Raw genomic sequence first — 20,315 nt, 5'->3', positions numbered from 1 at the left:
GGTAAATTGCAAGACTGCCATGTGCACAGTTATAGAGTCTACTTGCTGGTTGCCACTACTCATTGTGGTGCACGTGTCTGCATTGATTCTTTGCAGGCAGACCTCCAACTGGGCCAGGGGTCAGGACGGATTCTAGTCACAACCCTCAACATAGCCAGCACTTCGACTGTGAGGTTTAGGTTTCCCAGCAACCTGGAGGGAAAAAACCCTCCTGGCCCCTGAAATAAAGATTCCATGGGGTGTTATTTACCAGGTAATGTTATTTGTCTCTTGCTCATTACTATCTGTCCTGACCTGGATAGCCCAGGTGAGCCTGATCTTGTCATATCTCAGAAGCTAAACAGAGTCAGCCTTGGTTAGTAATTGGATGGGAGACCACCAGCAAAGACCAGAGTTGCAGATGCAGGCAATGGCAACCCATCTCTGAATGCCTCTTGCCATGAAAACCCCACCAGAGGTTGCCGTGAGTCAGCTATGACTTGAGGGCACTCTCCACCGCCATTACTATCCATGACGATCTTCAGTGTGGGACTCACACTGGTGTGTATGTATAGGTGTGTGTATATATAAACCTTCTGGCTAAAATACATACCTACCATACTGTACTACCTCTGGCTGATGGGGTATTGGTTAAGGGGAACTCACTTGAAAAATCTGTGCTGTACAACATCAACAGGGCTCCAGTTCTTCCAGCCCTTCTCCCTCAGTCTTCTGCACCACTGTCTATGTAAGGACTGAGGATAAAGATGCCCTGGCAGATGTCTCTTTCTTTCTTCCACCCCTGCCTGTCATTCAGCAGGGCTCATACCTTTCTCAGGCTGCTAAGCTAAATCGTTTTTCATGCTGGGACCAGCCTTCCAGAAACATTTGTTTTATTCTCTGCTCTAGTTTCAAAGCATGGAGAGAGAATAAAGTTTAACTGTGAAGCATTGGGCCTTCTGAAGCTGCACTCAAAGAAACACTTAAGTGAGCTGCGTTACGAATGAAGAGAAAGCAGACAGTCTGAAGTAGAACTTTGCAATGCCCAGGTATATAAGAAGGTACTTTGTCAGTCAGCTTGCTCATCCATCATACCTGCTATGGTGAACTTCAGTTGACAAGTTCTCAAAGGTTTCAAGCAAGGGCTGGTGGTTCTGTGGTGGAGCTTGGGTGTTTTCATGTGGAAGTACCCAGTTTGGTGTAGTGGTTTAAGAGTGACAGGACTCTAGTCTGGAGAAGCGGGTTTGATTCCCCACTCCTCCACTTGAAGCCAGCTGGGTGACCTTGGGTCAGTCACAGTTTCTAACTCTCTCAGCCCCACCCACAGGGTGTTTTGTTGTGGGGATAATAATAACATACTTAGTGAACCGCTCTGAGTGGGTGTTAAGTCATCCTGAAGGGTGGTATATAAACTGAATGTTATTATTATAATATTATTAAAAGATCTCAGGTGCAGGGAGAGAACTTTTTCTGCCTGAGACCCATGAAAGTCAATGACAGTCATAGTAGACCGATAGCATGATGATTCAGGACACTGGCTGATTCCGCACATGTTGGATAATGCACTTCCAATCCTCTTTATAGATCATTTGGAATGGATTTTTTTGTGTGCGGAACAAAAAATCCACCTCAAACGATTGATAAAGTGCATTGAAAGTGCATTATCCAACGTGTGCAGAATCAGCCACTGTCATGTTTCCATATGGTCTTTCCTGGCCCTGCTATCCTAAAATAGGAGGCAACAGGGACTGAACTTGAAACCACCTGCATCTGAAGCTTCCAAATTCTTTACAGGTTAGAAATGGTTGCTTTAAAAATTCGAGATTCTACATCCCGAAGCAGAATTTTGCAACTGCTATAAATTATGCACATTATTCAAATTTGTACATACTTCGCATAATTTGTACTATTTCACCTGGCCACAAAGAGGGGGCCATAAAAACCTGCCTCTTGAGCACCAGAAATCATACTGAGTATCCCTCTAAACAGCCATTGCCCACCATAAGGAATTTAAAAAATTACATCCTATCAGCCAGAAAGTCTTTTAAAAATAGTTGTTCCATATGTGCTCATTTCCAACAACAACATTCAATTTATATACCATCCTTCAGGATAACTTAACACCCACTCAGAGCGGTTTACAAAGTGCGTTGTTTTTTTTTTTTTTTGTAAAATTTTTATTGGGTTAGAACATTAATATTTTTACATTACATTGCATTCAATTATCCCCTAATTTTTCGTTTCTAACCCCCTCCCTTTCCCCCCCTTTTGTTGACTTCCAACAGCTTTCCCACCCTCTGTCCCTTTTCCCTTACTTCTATTAATTTCCTCTATCTAAAACAAATATATATTCTCCATTATATTAAGCAGTACATCTTTAACTCTTTTACTTACTAAACATCCAAACTATACTTCTTTAGATAAACAATTTATCCCATTTTCCAGTTTTGAATATTTCTGTATGTCATAAACCATAAAAATTTCCCACATTTAAATCAAACAATTTGATTTGTTCTCTCTATATTAATCATTTCTTCTTTTTATAGTATTTCTATATAACTCATCACATAGTCAGTCATTTTAACTCTTCTATACATTCAGTTTGGTGCATATAAGTCTTATCAAGTAAAAAAAAAATATTGTTAATTACTCAATCCTCATGTTTAAACCGTTAATTATTCTCTATCAATATTCTATCAATTAACCTTTACATATCTATATATATCTCAATCAATTAATTAATCTAACTGCTTATAAATTCACATTTCTCTTCCTCCCCCGGTAAAGTCACCCCTCTCTTTTATACTTTTATTGTACTTCAGTAGTTCTCAAACTGCCACAGTTTTCCTCCCACCTCCCACTTCTTCTCCAGATATTGTTTCAGCTTCTCCCAGTCTGTGTTAAACTGCCCTGAGTCCAGATCTCTCAGTTTTCTTGTCATCTTGTCCATTTCAGCCATATACAGCAATTTGTAGATCCAATCTTCAATAGTTGGCACTTCTTGTACTTTCCATTTCTGCGCATACAAAAGTCTAGCTGCTGCAGTCATATAAAATATCAACGTCCTATGGTGGGCTGGGATTCCCTCCATTCCCAAGTTTAGCAGCAGGAGTTCTGGGTTCTTATTTATTTGAAACTGTAAAATTTCACTCATTTCTCTTATTATTTCCCCCCAGAACTGCCTAGCTACCTCACACGACCACCACATATGGTAGAGGGAGCCCTCATGCTTTCTACATTTCCAGCATTTATTAGAAGTGTTCAAGTTTCCTAGCGCAATCTTCTTTGGTGTCATGTACCAACGATAGATTACAAAGTGCGTTGTTATTATCCTCACGACAATCACCATGTGAGGTGGGCTGAGAGGGCTCTGAGAGAGCTGTGACTGACCCAAGTTCACCCAGCTGGCTTCAAGCGGAGGAGTGGGGACTCAAACCCAGTTCTCCAGATTAGCATCCTGCCACTCTTGACTGACCCAAGGCCACCCAGCAGGCTTCAAGCGGAAGAGCGGGGAATCAAACCTGGCTCTCCAGATTAGAGTCCTGCCACTCTTAATCACTACACAAAACTGGCTCTAATGTTGGCTATAGAAGCCATAGTGTTTTAAGGGACACAGAATAATGGCACTTTGGGATTATTAAGTATCGTTTCTACACTGCTGTTTTGGTGCATGTCAATTCAGTGGCTCCATCTTAACTCTCTCTGTTGATAGGATGTGCCTGTTACACTGATAGTTTAGAAACATGATCTCCAATGTGGTGCCCATGGATACCATGATACCCATTGAAGGGTTTCCTTGTCTCCATATTCTTCCCCCCCAAAGAAACTCTCTCCCAAAGCAGAGAGCCAGCCCTAGTTTTACTCCACCTCATTGGAGCAGGCTGGTGCATCAGAATTGTCGAGATAGCATCCCCTTGGGGTCTGCAGGGAGCACCCATCTGGAAACAGCTGCATGCATCATAGAAGGATACCAGGCTTGGAGCAGCCTAATGTTCTATGATTGGCCCCAGCACCCCATGGTTGCCATTTTGTGGTGGCACCCAGAGCCAAGCTACAAGTGACGCCTGACACAGGTTGGACACTTGTCAGCTTCTCTCAAGTTTTGATGGGAAATGTAGGCATCCTGGTCTTGCAGCTGTAATGGAGAGCCAAGCTGTAAAACCAGGATACCTACATTTCCCATCAAAACTTGAGAGAAGCTTGGGTGGTACCATATGAAGTAATAGATCCGAGAGCTGTTTACAATGAACAACAATGTTTAACTTACAAAGAGATAATGTTGATGGAACATAAAATGTTAAAAATAAAAACAGAAGAAGAGTTATCTTCCCATTACGGATGGTTTCAATATAGGCAAATCAGAGATCTTTATAACTCGGACTGTTTAAAAGGAGGAATAAGACTGAAAAATTCGGAACTAGAAGAAGTGATTTTACAAGAAGGTAAAAAAGAAATTTCGAAAATTTATAAAATACTTCTGAAATGGCATACGGAAGATGAGACAGTTAAAGTCCAGATGGTGAGATGGGCAATAAACTTTCATAAAGAAATAACAACGGAATCCTGGGAACACTTGTGGAAAAATACATTGAAGATTTCAACTCGTACTAATATCAAAGAGAATGTATATAAAATGATCTATAGGTGGTATTTAACACCAAAGAAAATTGCGCTAGGAAATACTAATATGTCAGATAGATGCTGGAAATGTAAAAAGCATGAAGGATCATTATATCATATGTGGTGGACTTGTGAGGTAGCTAAGCAATACTGGGGAGATATAATTGAAGTAATTAATGAGGTTTTGCAAACCCAAATAAATAAGAACCCAGAATTGTTGCTACTGAACTTAGGAATGGAAGATGTTCCAATGCAGTACAGAACATTGTTATTTTACATGACTACAGCAGCAAGATTTTTATACGCGCAGAAATGGAAAGTGCAAGAAATACCAACAATAGAAGATTGGATTTACAAATTGCTGTACATGGCAGAAATGGACAAAATGACAAGAAAACTGAAAGATCTTGATCCAGGAGAATACATCACAGATTGGGGGAAATTGAAACAATACCTAGAAAAAAAATGGGATGTGAAAGGAGGACTGTGGCAGTTTGAGAACTATTAATTTGTGACTTTACAAACGGGAAAGAGAAGTAACTTTACCATTAATGGGAAAATTTAGTTATTAATTAATCTAAGCTAGTATTATTATTAAGGAGATCTTACTAAAAATATATAGTTTAAATAGTGATGTAGAGATTGGATATATAAGTGGATTTGAAATATAAAAGAATTTGAATATGCTTAGAGTAAGAGATATAATATATATATGATTTAGAAGAATATAGTTGAAAATAAGTTAAATAATAAGATAGGGTAAGGGTTGGAAAGCTGTTGGAAGTCTATAAGGAGGGGGGGAAAGGGTGGGGGTTGATATGATATAATTTAGGTAAGATGGGGAATGTGTGTAATATTTATGTACTCACCAATAAAAATTTTCTAAAACAAAAAACAAAAACTTGAGAGAAGCTGACAAGGGTCCAACCTGTGTAAGGCGTCACTTGTAGCTTGGCTCTCAGTCAGTGTTCTCAAACTTTCAGAAGTGTCCAGAGGTTTAAGAAGGTGGGGGGCCCTTGTTGAGAACTATGATTCAAATAGGAATGAGCAGCTTTCCTCAGTCCATTTCTTTATAGTTCCAAAATTGATCCCTGTGTAGTGTTCCACTCTTCAGATCTGTATCAATCAGGAACTTTATAAAGTTAATTTTGCCATGATCTCTTTCCTCTCCTTTAGGTGCACCTTGGTGATACATTTGTCTTAAATCTGATTCATTGCGTCGCCAGTCACCTTCTTCCTTAGTTTTCTGCTCTAGCAACAGCCTGACCAGCAGAAAAGGAGCAGGTGAAAAAAAACATGGGGAAAGTTTCACTTGTTAAATGTTTGTGTAATAGGCTATTTCTGGGGACAGAGAAGCATAACCAGGGGGGAAAATGGCAGCTGTGCAGCCTGATTCCATGCAGGTTTAATTGGAAGCAAATTCTGCTTGGCTTAATGGGGACAGTTCATACATGACTGGGAAGAGACTTGAGTTTCTCAACTAAGAATATGCCCAATGGGGGAGCTGCAGCCAAACCAGTTTTCTGGTTTTCTGGTTTTCTGGTTCTCTTAGTTGAGTGAGTTTCTCAACTAAGAATATATGGGGGGGGGGGGGGGATTGGCAGCTGTGCAGCCTGATTCCATGCAGGCTTACATGGAAGCAAATTCTGCTTGGCTTAATGGGGACAGTTCATACATGACTGGGAAGAGACTTGAGTTTCTCAACTAAGAATATGCCCAATGGAGGAGCTGCAGCCAAACCCAGTTTTCTGAATAAGATTTCCCAACGACTTGCTGCTTTCAAACCATTCCCACGTTACGTTCACAGGAGTCTCCTAAGAAGCCCTAAGGGCGTTATTTTTCAAAGCCACATTATTATTTTCCAAAGCCACACTGAACACCGGAATGCGTCTCCTTAGAAGAAATGATCGTGGAGAGGGAGCGATTCCGGAGTCATTCGTTCGGGTTTCGTTTTTGGAACGAGGCAGAAGGCGCAGAAGGGAGCCGTTCCGCGCGCCCCGCCGGGTCCTTCCCGCTCAGCAACTCTCCGGGCACGCGTGTGAGGTTGTGTGTTGTCGCTTTGTCAATCCTGGGAGGAGAACCAATGAGTGCGCCGCGTAGGAGGGCTGTCCGCATCCCTTCGCCGGGAGCGCGTCTCGGTGCCAGACCACGAGTGGAGATAATTGCCGAGAAGTCTCTCCTCGCTCGCAGCCGCGCCGGGCTTCGGTCGAAGGCTGGATTCTCCTTTTTTTGGCGTCTCCCCCGAAGAGCCTCTCTTTTTCTGCCGGCTGCGGAGCCCCTCCGTCGGGAAGGGCAGGAGGGAGGAGAACCCCCCAAACTGGTGGGCAGGAAGGACGCCCCGTCTCGACGGCTCTAAAAGCATCCTCGACCATGACTGGACTCCTGGCCAAAATGCACCCCTCGCTCTTTTGGGCGCTCTTGGCCGCAATGGCATCGCTGCTTCTCTTCCAAGGTAAGGGAGCTCGCCTCGGTCTCGCTTGCACGGATCGGGCTGCCTGGATTCTTTCGCGGCGACGAGGGGGAAGGAAGGGGGACGCGGGAGAGCCTCCCTCCCCGCGCCGGGTTCCTTCGCCCCAAACAGACTCGGTTGGATTCTCTGGTGCTGCTTTAGGAACGGCAGAAGTCGCGTTGGCCACGAGCGTTTGCGGATGCGGCGCGATGGACTCGGGTCCCGCGCCGTGTGGATGGTTCGCGGGGAGATTTATTTTTTTTTAAGCAGGCTGAGGGTCTTCCTAAGGATTGGGCTTGAAAACTTCAATGCCCAAACTTCCGCAGATGCTAAGTGAAATAGGCAAGGGGAGGAGAAGAAAAGTGGCTCTGAAATAACGCCCCCCCCTCCTCCAGTCTGTGTTTTCTGATATTCTGTCCGGCACGTTCAAATAGGCGCTGCGATTGGGGATGGGGGCGAGGAGAGAATAAGCGACTTAATGGGAGAGGAGGCGCGAGAGTCAAAGGGCCAGGAGTATCTTCACAGAGGGGGCAAAGTTGTCTCTGTCTTACTGGATAGCTAAAGCTGCAGAGCAGCGGAGAGTTCCTCTCGATAACAGAGCTCACTCCTAGCCTGATGCTGTAAGAGACCCAAACGGTTCTATAGGTGCTCTTGGGTCTCCCTTTAAGAGACTCTCTTTGCGCTGTCCTGATTTTTCTCTGAGATGTGTTGATAGCCCAAGAGTCTGTTGCTAAGCCGTATCTGTCCCTAGCAGTCTATGTATTCCCTTCTCCTGCTCCTTTTGGCTTTTCTAAAGATTGCAGGAACTTCTCCGGCATGAGACCGCAAAGGTAGCAGACCTGTCTTCTTGAGTTATCCACTTGTTCCATCTTTCCATCCAGTTTAGCTGCTTAACCAGCTTGCAAAAACTTGATTTGAGAGGAGTACTCAAGGGCAGAGTCAAGCCAGGACCCTCCCTGCATCTCCGTCTCCCACCTTCTCTTCCTCCTTCTCTCTCACCCCCCCCTTTCTGTCTACTTCCCTCTTGCAAGACCTTCCATAAACTTGATTAAAGACTTTTCTTATAATCCCCCCTGACCCTTCCAACGGAGGTCAATAGACTTGATGAAGACTTAATTCACTCCTCTGTGGAGCCAAAGGGAGATTGCTGGAGTAGAAGGGAAAGAAGAAGGTACATGGATAAATTACAGGCATGGGAAATGCAAAACTGAATGGGGAGAGACTCGCAGGTTGGGTGTGGGAAGCAGACACAGGTGGGCAGAAAGTCTGTGCCATGCTGATAAATTTTCCAAGTGTCTGGGTGCATTATATGGGAGGGGGGGAATGACCCACATGCTTCTTCCTGCATCATGCTGAAGAACGTCAGCTTGTGTTAAATTTCTGCACAACCATTTGAAAGTGCCATTGTGGCTTTCTTTTTTTTCCCTGTGAAGAAGTGTGTAACTGACGTCAGAGAACAATAAACATGTTGTGTTATGTAATGTTGGTACCAGCCCTCTGGGGTGAGAATGTGATTGTCCTGTGGGGTCCCGGTGCTACCCCTTGTCTGTAGAGCTAAACCGTACAGTTGCAATTAAATTTTAATGCAGTGCATGCCTGAATGACTTGCTGGGGGAAAAAAAGTATAGAAAATTGGCTGCAAGGACTTAATCTGTTGTTCTGTAGAGTGACCGAAGACAGCAGCTGATAAGTTAATGTTTATCAAGGTTGACATTGCTCTGGGCAAAGTATTGTAACTACGGGCATTCCCTCTTTCCTCTTTTTTTGGGGGGTGGGGGGAGATTTGAGCCTTGTGGCTTAACCTTATCCCTCTGCCTTGATGCCATTTTATGGTGAGGTAGCATCCTTCCAGGCTGTACCCATCCCAACTGGAGGGGATAGGGGCATTCACCTGAATGCTTCTCTATTAATAAATGAGACACACCTTTTATGTGGGAAATTAGAACTCTAAGGAGAAAGGTTTAGAACAGTCTGCACAGTTGATTTTTATATGCAAGGAGCTTTTTGAAAATGTGTAGAAGTATTCAAGGGTGCATTCAGAAGTGGTTTTAATTCCACGTCTTTCCAGGCCTGACCGGGCCTCCGCAATGCCGGCTCTCATGCCACTGTGTCTTCCTTGCTCCCACCCTATTTCGATGGGAAATCTGTCCATCCCTTGCCTTCCAGCTAGGGATTGCCAACTGTCATGTCTTTAATAGAGGCTTAATTTGTGAAAATGGGCAGTGGAAGCTTTTCATGGCATGGAACATCATTTGGTAAACAACATCCCAACAAGCCTCTATTAAAGGGACAGAACATTACTTCCAGGCCAACTGGCAACTGTATTTCCAACGGATCCAGAGGACCAAAAGCACTTGCATTCAATTGCTTTAATTTTTCAGCTGCAGCAGGAGTGCTTTCCCTTGCAAAGTGCTGTCCTAGGCAGCTGCCTAGAATCACTTACCAATTGGGAAATGAATTGAAAACTGAAAGTCCATTTGGATACCCCTATTTTGTATCTGCTCATGAGCATTTCTCCAAAAACTTGTTGCAATGCTGTTGCAATGTTAAATGTGATCCATCTCTTGTGAAAACAGCCTTTTCTGTTCCGATGGAGCCCCTGGCCAATTGTTGGCCAGTTATGTTGAGATCTCTGCCTTGTTCTGATAGTTAAATCGGAATGATCAGCTGTGTTCATGTATATTAAATAATGCTTGAGGTGGGAGGGGCAATTTCAAATTTACCCCTCCAATGGCACTGAACCTCTTGTCTATTTTTCCAAACAAATGGAGCGACTGGGGGGGGGGAGATGAAAAGATATATTAATCCTCCATTTCTCCTTCTTCTATGGCAATGATTTTCAAAGTGTTTGTTTGACTTTTCTAAAAAGAACCCCTGTGTATTTGCTTTGGAACTCTTGAGTGTTGTAGATGGTTTGGGTTTTAAGTTTTGTTTTACAATGATGAAAATGTGGATTTTATCTTTTACTGTGCATTGTTGTTTTAACTTATTGTACCACTATATAATGTAACCCACCCTGAGCCCACTCGGAGGGAGGGAGGGAAGGCAAGAAATCTAATGAATTAAATTAAATTTCTAGGATGTGTAATTTGCGGAGAGATACGGGGATCAATGAGCAAAATCAGAAAGGTTTGTTTGCCATAACTTTTTCTCTTCACAAAGCATTTACTTATTTAATATGTCATTTATAGTCCGCCTTTTTCACTGAGACTCAAGGAAGATTACATAGTGTGATACGAGTACAATCAGTATCAAGGACATTCCAGAAGCAATGCCATAGGGTAAATAAATACAAGTTTACTAAGAGGTAACATTAGCAAGAATCCAATACAGAGTTGAAGAAACAGAGAAACGGAGCATAAGGAATTATAGGACTGACATTAGACGAGAAGAAACACAGGTAGCTCATAGGAGGACATATTGAAAGCAACAGATAGTACATAAGGCAGCACAGTGGTGAAGTGTATGGTCCCTAACTTGTCAGTGAAGCACCTGAGACCCCCTCCCTACAATACAGCCCTCCTATCTGAGTAAAAAGTCTTTTTGAATCATTCAGTTTTGCATTGTTTGTGGAAAGCCAGGAGAGTGGGGGCTCTCCTGACTTCCTTAGGTAGGCCGTTCCACAGGGTAGGGGCCACCCCAGAGAATGATGGTACCCAAGGGTCCTTCAGATACATTCTGAAAGCCATTGCTGGGGGTCAGTTAAATCAGGCACCCTTTCCAACAACATCCGGTCATGGTGCCCACCTCCTGAGGTCGGATGGATGGCAGTCAGAGAGAGGGCCTTTTCATGGCAGCAAAACTGTTGAATTCCCTCACCATGGGTCTTTGTCTGTTTTCTTCTATCACAGTCTTCCACCGCTTCTTTTGTTTTGTCTGGCATTCCCTCCATGATTTCTCCTTCTTGCCCAGTGGGTTAAATACTGTGGTTGTTGTGGATTTTCCGGGCTGTATAGCCGTGGTCTTGGCATTGTAGTTCCTGATGTTTCGCCAGTGTCACTGAGAGATCTCTGTCTTTTGGTGCTACACCTCTGAAGATGCCAGCCACAGCTGCTGGCGAAACGTCAGGAACTACAATGCCAAGACCACGGCTATACAGCCCGGAAAATCCACAACAACCATCGTTCTCCAGCCATGAAAGCCTTCGGCTTAAATACTGTTTTCCTGTGCTTTTAAATACGAGTTTTACTTTTGGTTTTAAATTGGTTTTATGACTGCTTTATAATGCTCTCCTTTTCATTTGCAGTCACCTGGCCCTGATGGAGTGGAAAGGCGGAATATAAATTCTGTATATAAATAAAAGGTGGCAATTTAAGTAGGACTTAAGAAATAGTACGCAATCCATTCAAGATGGGGGTGTTATTGCTCTTCCTCCTCTAGTTTGCAAACAATTCCCATTTGTAAGCACCACTCCTTGCAGTCTGGGCTTGGATCATTTCCGCCGAATTGGTGATGGGTGGTGCCTTTCGGGTATAGCTTAGTTGTAGAATAGTACCAGTCAATGTAGCTGTGTTTTTTTTCCCCTAGAGTAAATGCTGATACTAATTTCATGTTGTGAAGCTTGCAGAATCAGATGGCTAGACACTGGCCATCTGTATGAGCAGATTAGCTCGATGTGAAGATGAACTTGCTGACAAATATTTGATGAAGCTCTGTCTTTCCAAATTTAAACATGCAGAACAGCAAAGCTTTATGTCCTTACTTTTTTTAAAAAAGGATATTCAAAAATTTTTTTTGCAAAGCACCCAGAAATTTATTTATTTATTTATTTATTTATTTATTTATTTATAGCCCACCTTTCTTACTGAATCTGAAGGCAGATTACACAGCATGTCAATACAATCACCAGCTGGGACATTGACAGCACAATCCTAAGAAGAGTTACTCCAGTCTAAGCCCATTGAAATCAATGGGCTTAGACGGGAGTAACTTTGCTTAGGGTCATGCTCTTAATCTACAGTACAATCGGGTATGGATTTCAGAATTTTTTAAAAAAACATGCAAAAATATGATACAGAGTTGAGAACAATGCTGAAACAGAAACACAAGCAATTTGACACGACATGTTAAATGACATGGAAACTATTTACAGAAACAGATACTATACTATAGTATAGTCTACAGCCCCATCCCTTTACCAAAGTGTTTCTCTGAACCATTTCCTTATAGCACAAAGCTATGTAAAAATCCCTCTGGAATAATCAGGTTTTCCATAGTTTGTGGACAGCCAGGAGAGTGGGAGCTTTCCTGACCTCTTCAGGTAGACATTTTATAAAGTGCAGGCCACCACAGGGAATGTGTGTGCTTGGACAGTTGTTTTATTTTGCTCAACTGCAGGGTGGTATCTGCAGAAAGTCCTGCTCATATGAGTGAAGCTGCCATGGAAGAACAGAGGGAGAAAGGTGGTGCTGTAGATATGAGGGACCGAGTCCATAAAGGGCTTTTTATGTGTTAGCCAAAACTTTGAATTGAGCTGGGAAACTGATGGGTAGCCAAGAGAATGATTGCAAAATGAGTGTAATATGCACGCTCCGGCTAGCTCTGTTTAATAACTGAGATGCAGCATTCTGTGCTAAATGGAGTCTCCAAGGTGACTTTGAGGTGAGACCTATGTACAGTGCATTACAGTAGTCTAGTCTCAGTGTTACCATGGCATGGATCCAGGTGGCCAGATGGGCCATGTCAAGGTAGGGGGCCATCTTCCGAGCTAGACTGAGTTTGAAGAAGGCATTTTTTGAAGCTGTATTAACATGCTTCTCTAGAAGCAGTGCTAGATCCAGGAGAGCCAGTTTGGTGTAGTGGTTAAGAGTGCAGGACTCTATAACCTAGAAAACGGGGTTTGATTCCCCACTCGTCCACTTGAAGCCAGCTGGGTGACCTTGACTCAGTCACAGCTTCTAGCTCTCTCAGCCCCACCCACCTCACAGGGTGTTTTGTTGTGGGGATAATAACAACATACTTTGTAATTGGCTCTGAGTGGGTGTTAATTTATCCTGAATGGTGGTATATACATTGAATGTTGTTGTTATTATAACCTCTAGGCCAGGGGTCTCAAAGCTTTTTGAGCCTATGGGCACATTTTGAATTCTGACACAGTGTGGTGGACATTGCAACAATATGGCTTCCACAAAACGGCTGCTGCAGGAGGTGGAGCCAGCCACAAAATGGCTGCTACAGCTTACCTTTGGTCACACGGTGAAGATCCTTGTGCTGTGGAAGCAGCTTGTGACAAAGCTATGTTTTTAAAAATCTGCACAGCCAATCAATACTTTATTTCTTTATCATATTTATACCCCACCCTCCCTTTGAATGGGATCAGGGCAGCTAACATCAGGAAAACACACATTAAAATTATAAACAATGATCTAAAAACAATATGCCAATGGCCAATCAGAAGCTATGCTTTGTAAAAGCCCCACCTGGCTACACCCATTTTCCAAAAACATTTGGTGGGCACCAGAAAAGGTGCTGGCAGGCACAATTGTGCCCACAGGCACCACATTGGGGACCCTTGCCCATATCTCTTAATTGAGTCTGCAAGTGTCAGCTGAATCCCAATGAAAGCAGGGAACACATGGTACTCCGATATATCCACCTTCCCAACTAGCATCACTTCTGCCTTGTCTGGGTTCAGTTTCAGTTTGTTTGCTTCCAGCCATTGGACTACAGCTGTCAGGAAGCAACTCAGCACCGTGACTACATCACCAGGGAATCTGGATAGAGAAGCTGAGCTGGGTGTCATCTGCATATTGATAACATTTACTTCCATAGCAAATGAGTTCTCCTAAAGGTTTTAACATGGGGGATAAAATTGCACCTTCTGGAACGCCACAAAATATTTCCCCATTGAAGACAGCTGGTCTCTACGACCACCCCTTCAAGTTAGCGAGGATTGGTCTTTATGGAACCATAGCAGAAGCTGATCCTTGTGCTTGCTTAGCCCATGGAACTCGTGTCCAAATATGTTGGTGGTTTTAGCTTTGACAGTAAAGCTTCTATAGCATATCCCATCTTATGTCATTCTCCCTGAGAAATTTCATGGTTGTAGTTTTAATAACTATGAACATTTTAGACAGTTTTGTTGTGTTGTTCATTGTAATACACTATTCTGTTTTAGTGCATTATCTTTTAAAATTTTGTAATTCACCACGAGTCTCAGCAAGAAAGGTGGGCTATAAATGATGTAATTAAATAGAGTCTGTAGCCTATGTTGTATTTTTCTTGTGACAGGTGATTAGCTAAACTGGTGCATTCAGGATTATTCTAACTGCTTGGGAAACAAAACTATGGGAATGCTTGAAGTCCTTATTCTGTGAGGGAAGGAAAACTTTCCAGTTCGGCTGAGAAAAAAAAATCTCATCCCTGTGGCAAGAGTAGCTTTTCATAAGAAAGGCTAAAGACTGTTTGTGACTATGTCCCAGGAGGTAGAGAAGCTAAAGGGAATGGCACCCTGAGGAAAGATGGCTGCTCGAAGAATGTAGAATAGGCAATGGGAAGGAGAAAGATGAACCTGAGAGAGGAGTGGGGTGAAGAGAGAGAACAAATGTTTGGTTTTTTTAACTCTAGGCTTCTAGCAGAACATGTAAAAGCCTTCTCAACATCTTTTGCAGGTGAAAAAAAATGAGACGGGAGATGCATCAGGGCTGACAGCATTTTTACTTTAAGGAAAGAGAAAGCAGGGTGGATTCCCAAGCTGATAAAAATGCCTCCGTCTCACCTAGGGTAGCCATTGCTGAGGCTTGCAGTAACCCAACCTCCTTGTATTGATCTGGCAGGTCTTTTCAGGAAGCTGCCCACACTTGATGTCAAGTCCCCACCCACACCCCCATCCTCTTCTCTCTCCTTGATAGTTTCCAGGTTCTTGCTCTCGAACCCAGACTGCTCTTCCTTGCTTTTTTCCTCCTGCGGGGAATCAGTCTAGTTCTAGGAGCAGGTTGATATTTCTCTCTTCTGGAGGTGTATGCAAGGGAGACTTTTTTCTAGTCCTGGCATCTGATTATCAGAGAGGCGACAGGAGGGAAAGGGGGTGATTGCTTCCCCAGGGCCTCGAGCAATGGCTGTTGATTAGGAAGCGCTTCTGATTTGCGAAGGAGCTGTCCTTTCAGCACACACCTTCCAATTCCTGCCCGGGCTCCGCATGGGACACATCAGCTTCTTGTTTCTGCGACTGCTTTCCTCTCTCCAGCAATCACATCCTTTCCTCTTGGGAGGAATTGCTCCATTTTGAGGTTTTCTGATCCACTTTGTCTCTTGGTTCCTTTTTGGTTCTCTGCTCGTTACTGTGCCTGTTCATCTCCTTCTCCTTCCCCTTGAAGTTTCCTGAAGGGGAGAAGCTTAGAGGGCCGGCTGCTGCTCTACCCCCACCCCCAGTCCCCATCACTGGCCTGGCTGCACTCACTGTTGTCACCGATGCCAGCACCATCTCGTCGCAGCTGAATTCTGTGGGAAAGACTTCCTTGGGCAGGCGTGAAGCCCATATGGACAGCCAGGAGAACAGGTCGCCACTTCCAGATTTCCTCCACTCCCTCTTCTGCTGTTCCGCTTACTGGAGAAGTGGCATAACTTTGCACCCTGTCAAACAATTGCAATTGAGATCCTAGTGGGGATTAAAATTTAGACTACCCAGCTTTTTTTTTGTTTTTTAAAAAAACCCTTGGTTATGAATAATTACAAACTGTGCCGTTATGACATTTGCCAGGGTTTTTGTTGTTGTTGTTTAAATGGATGAAAGTTAGAAAGTTTTTGTATTTGTTACTGTCTATAGATGTTTTCTTTGTAGGTAAATTCTATGAGATCTTTGTTAAGCCAAGTTAAGCCAAGAGAGTTCCACCCGGCCCCGACCTGGTTGAACTCTCTGTCTGAGGACACCCGGCTCCGCCAAGATCTTGTCTCCTTCAGGCAGGCCTGTAAGACGGGGATGTTCTGCCAGGCGTATGGTTGAGGCCATCAGGGATTCCATCAAATGAGCCTCTCTCCCGGTCTCCTCTATGTCTGTAAGGGGGATATTGACCATCTACCCCCATACATGAGCGACCATGCAGGGTTAAGCCGCACCTCCACCTCCATCAGATGCTATATGGTTTTTATATGGTGAGCAGGTGTTTTATTAGAAGGCTGTGTTAAATTATTGTGATTTTATCTCTGTATATTTTATTTATTGATGTGCGGGGAGTGACCCTCCCTGAGCCCGCTTGCGGGGAGGGCGGGATATAAATATAATAAATAATAATAATAATAAGTACCCATCCTTCCTCTTCTCCTGTCCCCAGCACCATCTCCCAAAATAATGATTTTTGTGGAGATCTCTTAGAAAGCCAGTCTTCCCGTTGGGTAAAATGAAGCAGCAGACATCTTGAACGGTAGATTTTGGCTAACTTTCCCTCCTAGCCTTTAATTTAATTAACGTTGTCTTATGAGTGTGACATTTGCAGTTGTAATATTTTGTGCTGGATCAGGAGATAACACAGACTGGAGTTGGGTGGGGAGACATGTACAGTTTCATTTTCTTCTGTATTTTCAAGTTTCATTAGAAGAATCAGAGGTTTTCAACAATTCGAACTCCCTCACCACCACCCCACTTTGTCCACTTGAATGCCTCGTTATATTTCTGCATTTCTTTGCATCTGTGAGTGGCATTTGCATTCTGGTAATGGTGCTTCCTTCAATGTTGCAATGTTTCTATAGCCCCATTAATCTTTCTAGTCTTGCATGCAGCTTTTAGGTTCCTGCAATATACTGTTGTGTGCTCCACTTCTCCAAGTGGTGAGAATTTCCAGGGGTAGTGCTTACCTTTGGAGGAGAGGGCCCTGGAGGCATATGATATCTCTGTTGTATTTGCTTTATTTATATATAAATTACAGGTAGAGGCCAAGAGGCATTCCTACAGGCAGCAGTTCTACCACCCCTCTCATATCCCCAGAAACAGAGAGCCTGAACCACCTACATGCTCCAGCCCTTCTTGTTGGAGCAAGAAACAAAATCCAGTGCTATATAGAATGTAGTTGGAAAGTGTGCTCAAGTTATTTCAAATGCTGTCATTGCATTTTTCTCTCTCTCTAAGGAGCTCAGGGTGGTATACAAGGATGGACCGGGCTGAGAAAGAATGACTGGCCTAGGATATCCTCATGAGTTTTATGTGGTCCTATTAGGGATTTCAACCCAAACCTAATCCCAACAACCACATCTTACTTCCTCCCAATAACAAAACACACACACACATACAAACCTCAAAGGCAAATCTTTTCTATGCCTGTGTTGCCAGTGGACATGGGTGGGAGGGGCTAAGAGACTGAAATGGTTAAAAACAACAACAACATTCGATTTGTATACCATCCTTCAGGATAACTTAATGCCCACTCAGAGCAGTTTACAAAGTGTGTTATTATTATCCCCCCAACAATCACCCAATGAAATGGGTGTGGCCAGGGGTTTTCGGTGCTTGCGGCCGGGCGGGCACCCCCCCAGCTCGCGCGCTCGCTCGCACCGGCCTGCGTGATGACATCACACGTGACGTCATCATGGGAGTGCGTGCGCCGCCGCTGGCCCAATCGCTGCAGCAGGCAGCTGTGACGGTGCGTGGGTGGCCTCCGAGCTCTCCCGCTCAGTTGCCTGTGCCGCCGCAGAAGCCTGCCCATGACTGCTGCGCCCAGCCGGGGGTTTGTGCTGGCAGCAGTGGCGGCGCGGAAGGGATAGGATGCTGCAGCTCTGTGGTGCGCGCTCCCACCCCCCGCACCTCCTCCAGTGCTCCCTCCAGCACCCCGCGCCTGAGGCCACCGCCTACCTGGCCTCAATAGGTGCGCTGGCCCTGGGTGTGGCTGAGAGAGCTCAGAAGACTTGAATGCATGATGGGGGGGGGCAAACTTGAGATTTTCTGGTCCGCCTTTCCAGTGTTGGAATCGCTGTCATATGCTAACGCTTGTTGGAGTCTCGTAGCACTCTCCCACATTAGCTCTCCTCTCGACAAAGATGGTCTGATTGCTGCTTGTTTACACAGAGGGAACTGGCAAAAGGCACGCAGTGTTTTCCAAACAGGCAATGGTGTTTGAGGATGCAAATTTACACATTTTCAGGATTGCCGAGGAAGGGAATAGGAGACTCTTGCCAAGTTTCCTCTTCTACAAAAGATAGTTCTAACAACAAATCGCTACCGCAGTTCAAGCTTATTTTCCCCGGCATGTGATGCTAAGAGATTCTCTTGAGTGAAAGAAGGCTATCTTTGACTTTCTCTTTTTGAAATGCGGAGGATGACACCAGTGAATGAGTATTTAAACAAATATATTGACTTTCCTCCATCTTTGGCTAATATCAAGATTTATCGTCTCTTGCAGAAAATAATAATAGCTTTGACTTTGCTGGGGGTCAATATTTACTACTTGGCTCGATAATATCGTTATTGTTCACCTCGGCAGCCGCCAATTGAGTCCTAATAAATAATATCAGTAATAATTGATGTTTACAGTCTTAGACATCCCAATTACACAGGATGCATGCGTAGTACCTTCTGCTTGCTTTATGACTGTGATCCAGAGAATGGGGGGTGGGGGTTCTATGAGCATCGTGGGGCTTTGCTGTAAGTTTCCCAACCTGCAACTTCTTTCACAAGAGGCTAGCTTAATTTTAAATCCTTTGGGATGTGGTGAAAAGGGGTCTGTAATTCAGGACCCTTGCAGATTCCCATATGATAAAATTGAAACCATTGAACATATGATTATAGAGTGTCCCCTATTTAATGAGCTGAGGGCTAGCTTAATCATCCCTCTGCTTAAAAATATGGAACTACCTAATATGAGAGCCCAGGTGACGTGGTTACTATTGGATACAAATGATTCTGTTACTCTTTCTGTAGCAAAATATAGAGGGGCAATAATTAAACATCAGAGACACGATATCAAGTAAAGTTTTTCCCATTTTAATTTCTGCTTAAGGCAATAGCTGTATTAGCAGTACTAGACAGACAGACAGACAGACAGACAGACAGACAGACAGACTCTTGTAGGGGGAGCTTCACATTGTATATATCTTGGCTATTGTGAAGGTCTGTGTGTGCACGTCAGCTGTATATCAGTGTAGGAAAAGCACACAGTACAATGCAGGGTACACATTCTCTGGCTTATTGTTTTCTAAGGAAGACGTTTCTAGTCCTGCTTGCGCAACACAGGAGTGTAGCTGGTCTCTTGGGTATGCTGTCCTCTTTAAAAAATAGAATGCCTACTTTAACAAAAGGTATCTGGCATGTGAAATGGTTTCAGGTGATTTTTATGTCCTGGACTGGTCTCTCTTGGTTTTGCATTTTCTGGTCTTTGCCTACTGCATTATTATTTTTGGTGAGCTAAGTACTCAAAATTCTCCAGGGCTCTCTTCTCTCCCCGCCCCCACTTTTTAGTTTAGCTGCCTTAGTTTTTACAAACATAGATTTCCCCTTTTTAAACGTTTTCATTGTTGAAGGTGGAGGGCGGGAATGATGCCTTGACAGATTTAGGCCAAACTGGTAGAATCGCCCTGTTCCACACTGGCTTGCCTTTCAAGAGCAGAAAGAGAAGTGGGTCGATCTAATTTCCAAGACCAGAGTGTGAGTAATGGAGCACTTCTGCCTGTCACCAAGCAGAACTGGGAGTAGAGTTGCCAGTTCCAGTGTGGGGAATTCTTGAAGCTTTGGAAGCAGTGGCTGGGAAGGGCCAAGACTGGGCCAAGGATGGGACTTAGCAGGGATGTGATGCCGTGGAGTCCAGCCTCTGAAGGTGCCATTTCCTCCAGAAGAACTCGATGAAGATTCTCACTTAAGATTACCAACCTCCAGGTGTGGCCTGAAGATCTCCTGGAATTGAAACTGTTCTCCGGACTACAGAGATCAATTCCCCTAGAGAAAATGGCAAGTTTGGAAGGTGGCCTCTATGTCATCACATCTCTGCTGAGCTCCCTCTTTTCTCCAAACTCTGACATCCCTAAACTCTGCCCCCTCCCCAAATCTCCAGGAATTTCCCAACCCAGAGTTGGCAATCCTACAGTTTGTTCCTCAGGCCAAGAATACCTAAATCAAACATAAGTAAACAAATCCTGTAAGTGTAGCCTAGATCCAAAGGCTTCCAGAATGACCAGGAGGTCCGTATTTTGCCTCTTCTGTCAGTTTTATTAGGTAGGCTTGAGTGTGGGGACCTTATAGCCTAGTATGTAGGAGGGCAGCCTTCTTGTCTGGTGGAGAATACCATTTTTACCTGCTGGTTGATCAGCTTGCCCCCCCCCCCAAAAAAAAAGGTTTGTGAAAAGTCAT

General features: G+C 44.0%; 1 protein-coding gene across 5 annotated transcripts in view; it reads left to right on the top strand.

Moving 5' to 3' along the window:
* The first annotated feature begins 6,723 nt into the window (after window positions 1-6,723).
* Window positions 6,724-20,315, top strand: part of LOC129342146 (protein CEPU-1-like) — a 1,103,651-nt gene continuing 1,090,059 nt past the window's right edge. For all 5 annotated transcript variants that reach the window (XM_054997748.1, XM_054997747.1, XM_054997746.1 and 2 more), the window contains exon 1: window positions 6,724-7,051. In XM_054997748.1, the coding sequence (XP_054853723.1) occupies window positions 6,970-7,051 (82 nt within the window). In that variant the 5' untranslated portion in view covers window positions 6,724-6,969. The remainder of the gene's footprint in view (window positions 7,052-20,315) is intronic.

This window comes from Eublepharis macularius, chromosome 14, assembly GCF_028583425.1.
Source record: "Eublepharis macularius isolate TG4126 chromosome 14, MPM_Emac_v1.0, whole genome shotgun sequence".
Lineage (NCBI taxonomy): Eukaryota > Metazoa > Chordata > Lepidosauria > Squamata > Eublepharidae > Eublepharis > Eublepharis macularius.
This window is presented reverse-complemented; position numbering and strand designations above follow the sequence as displayed.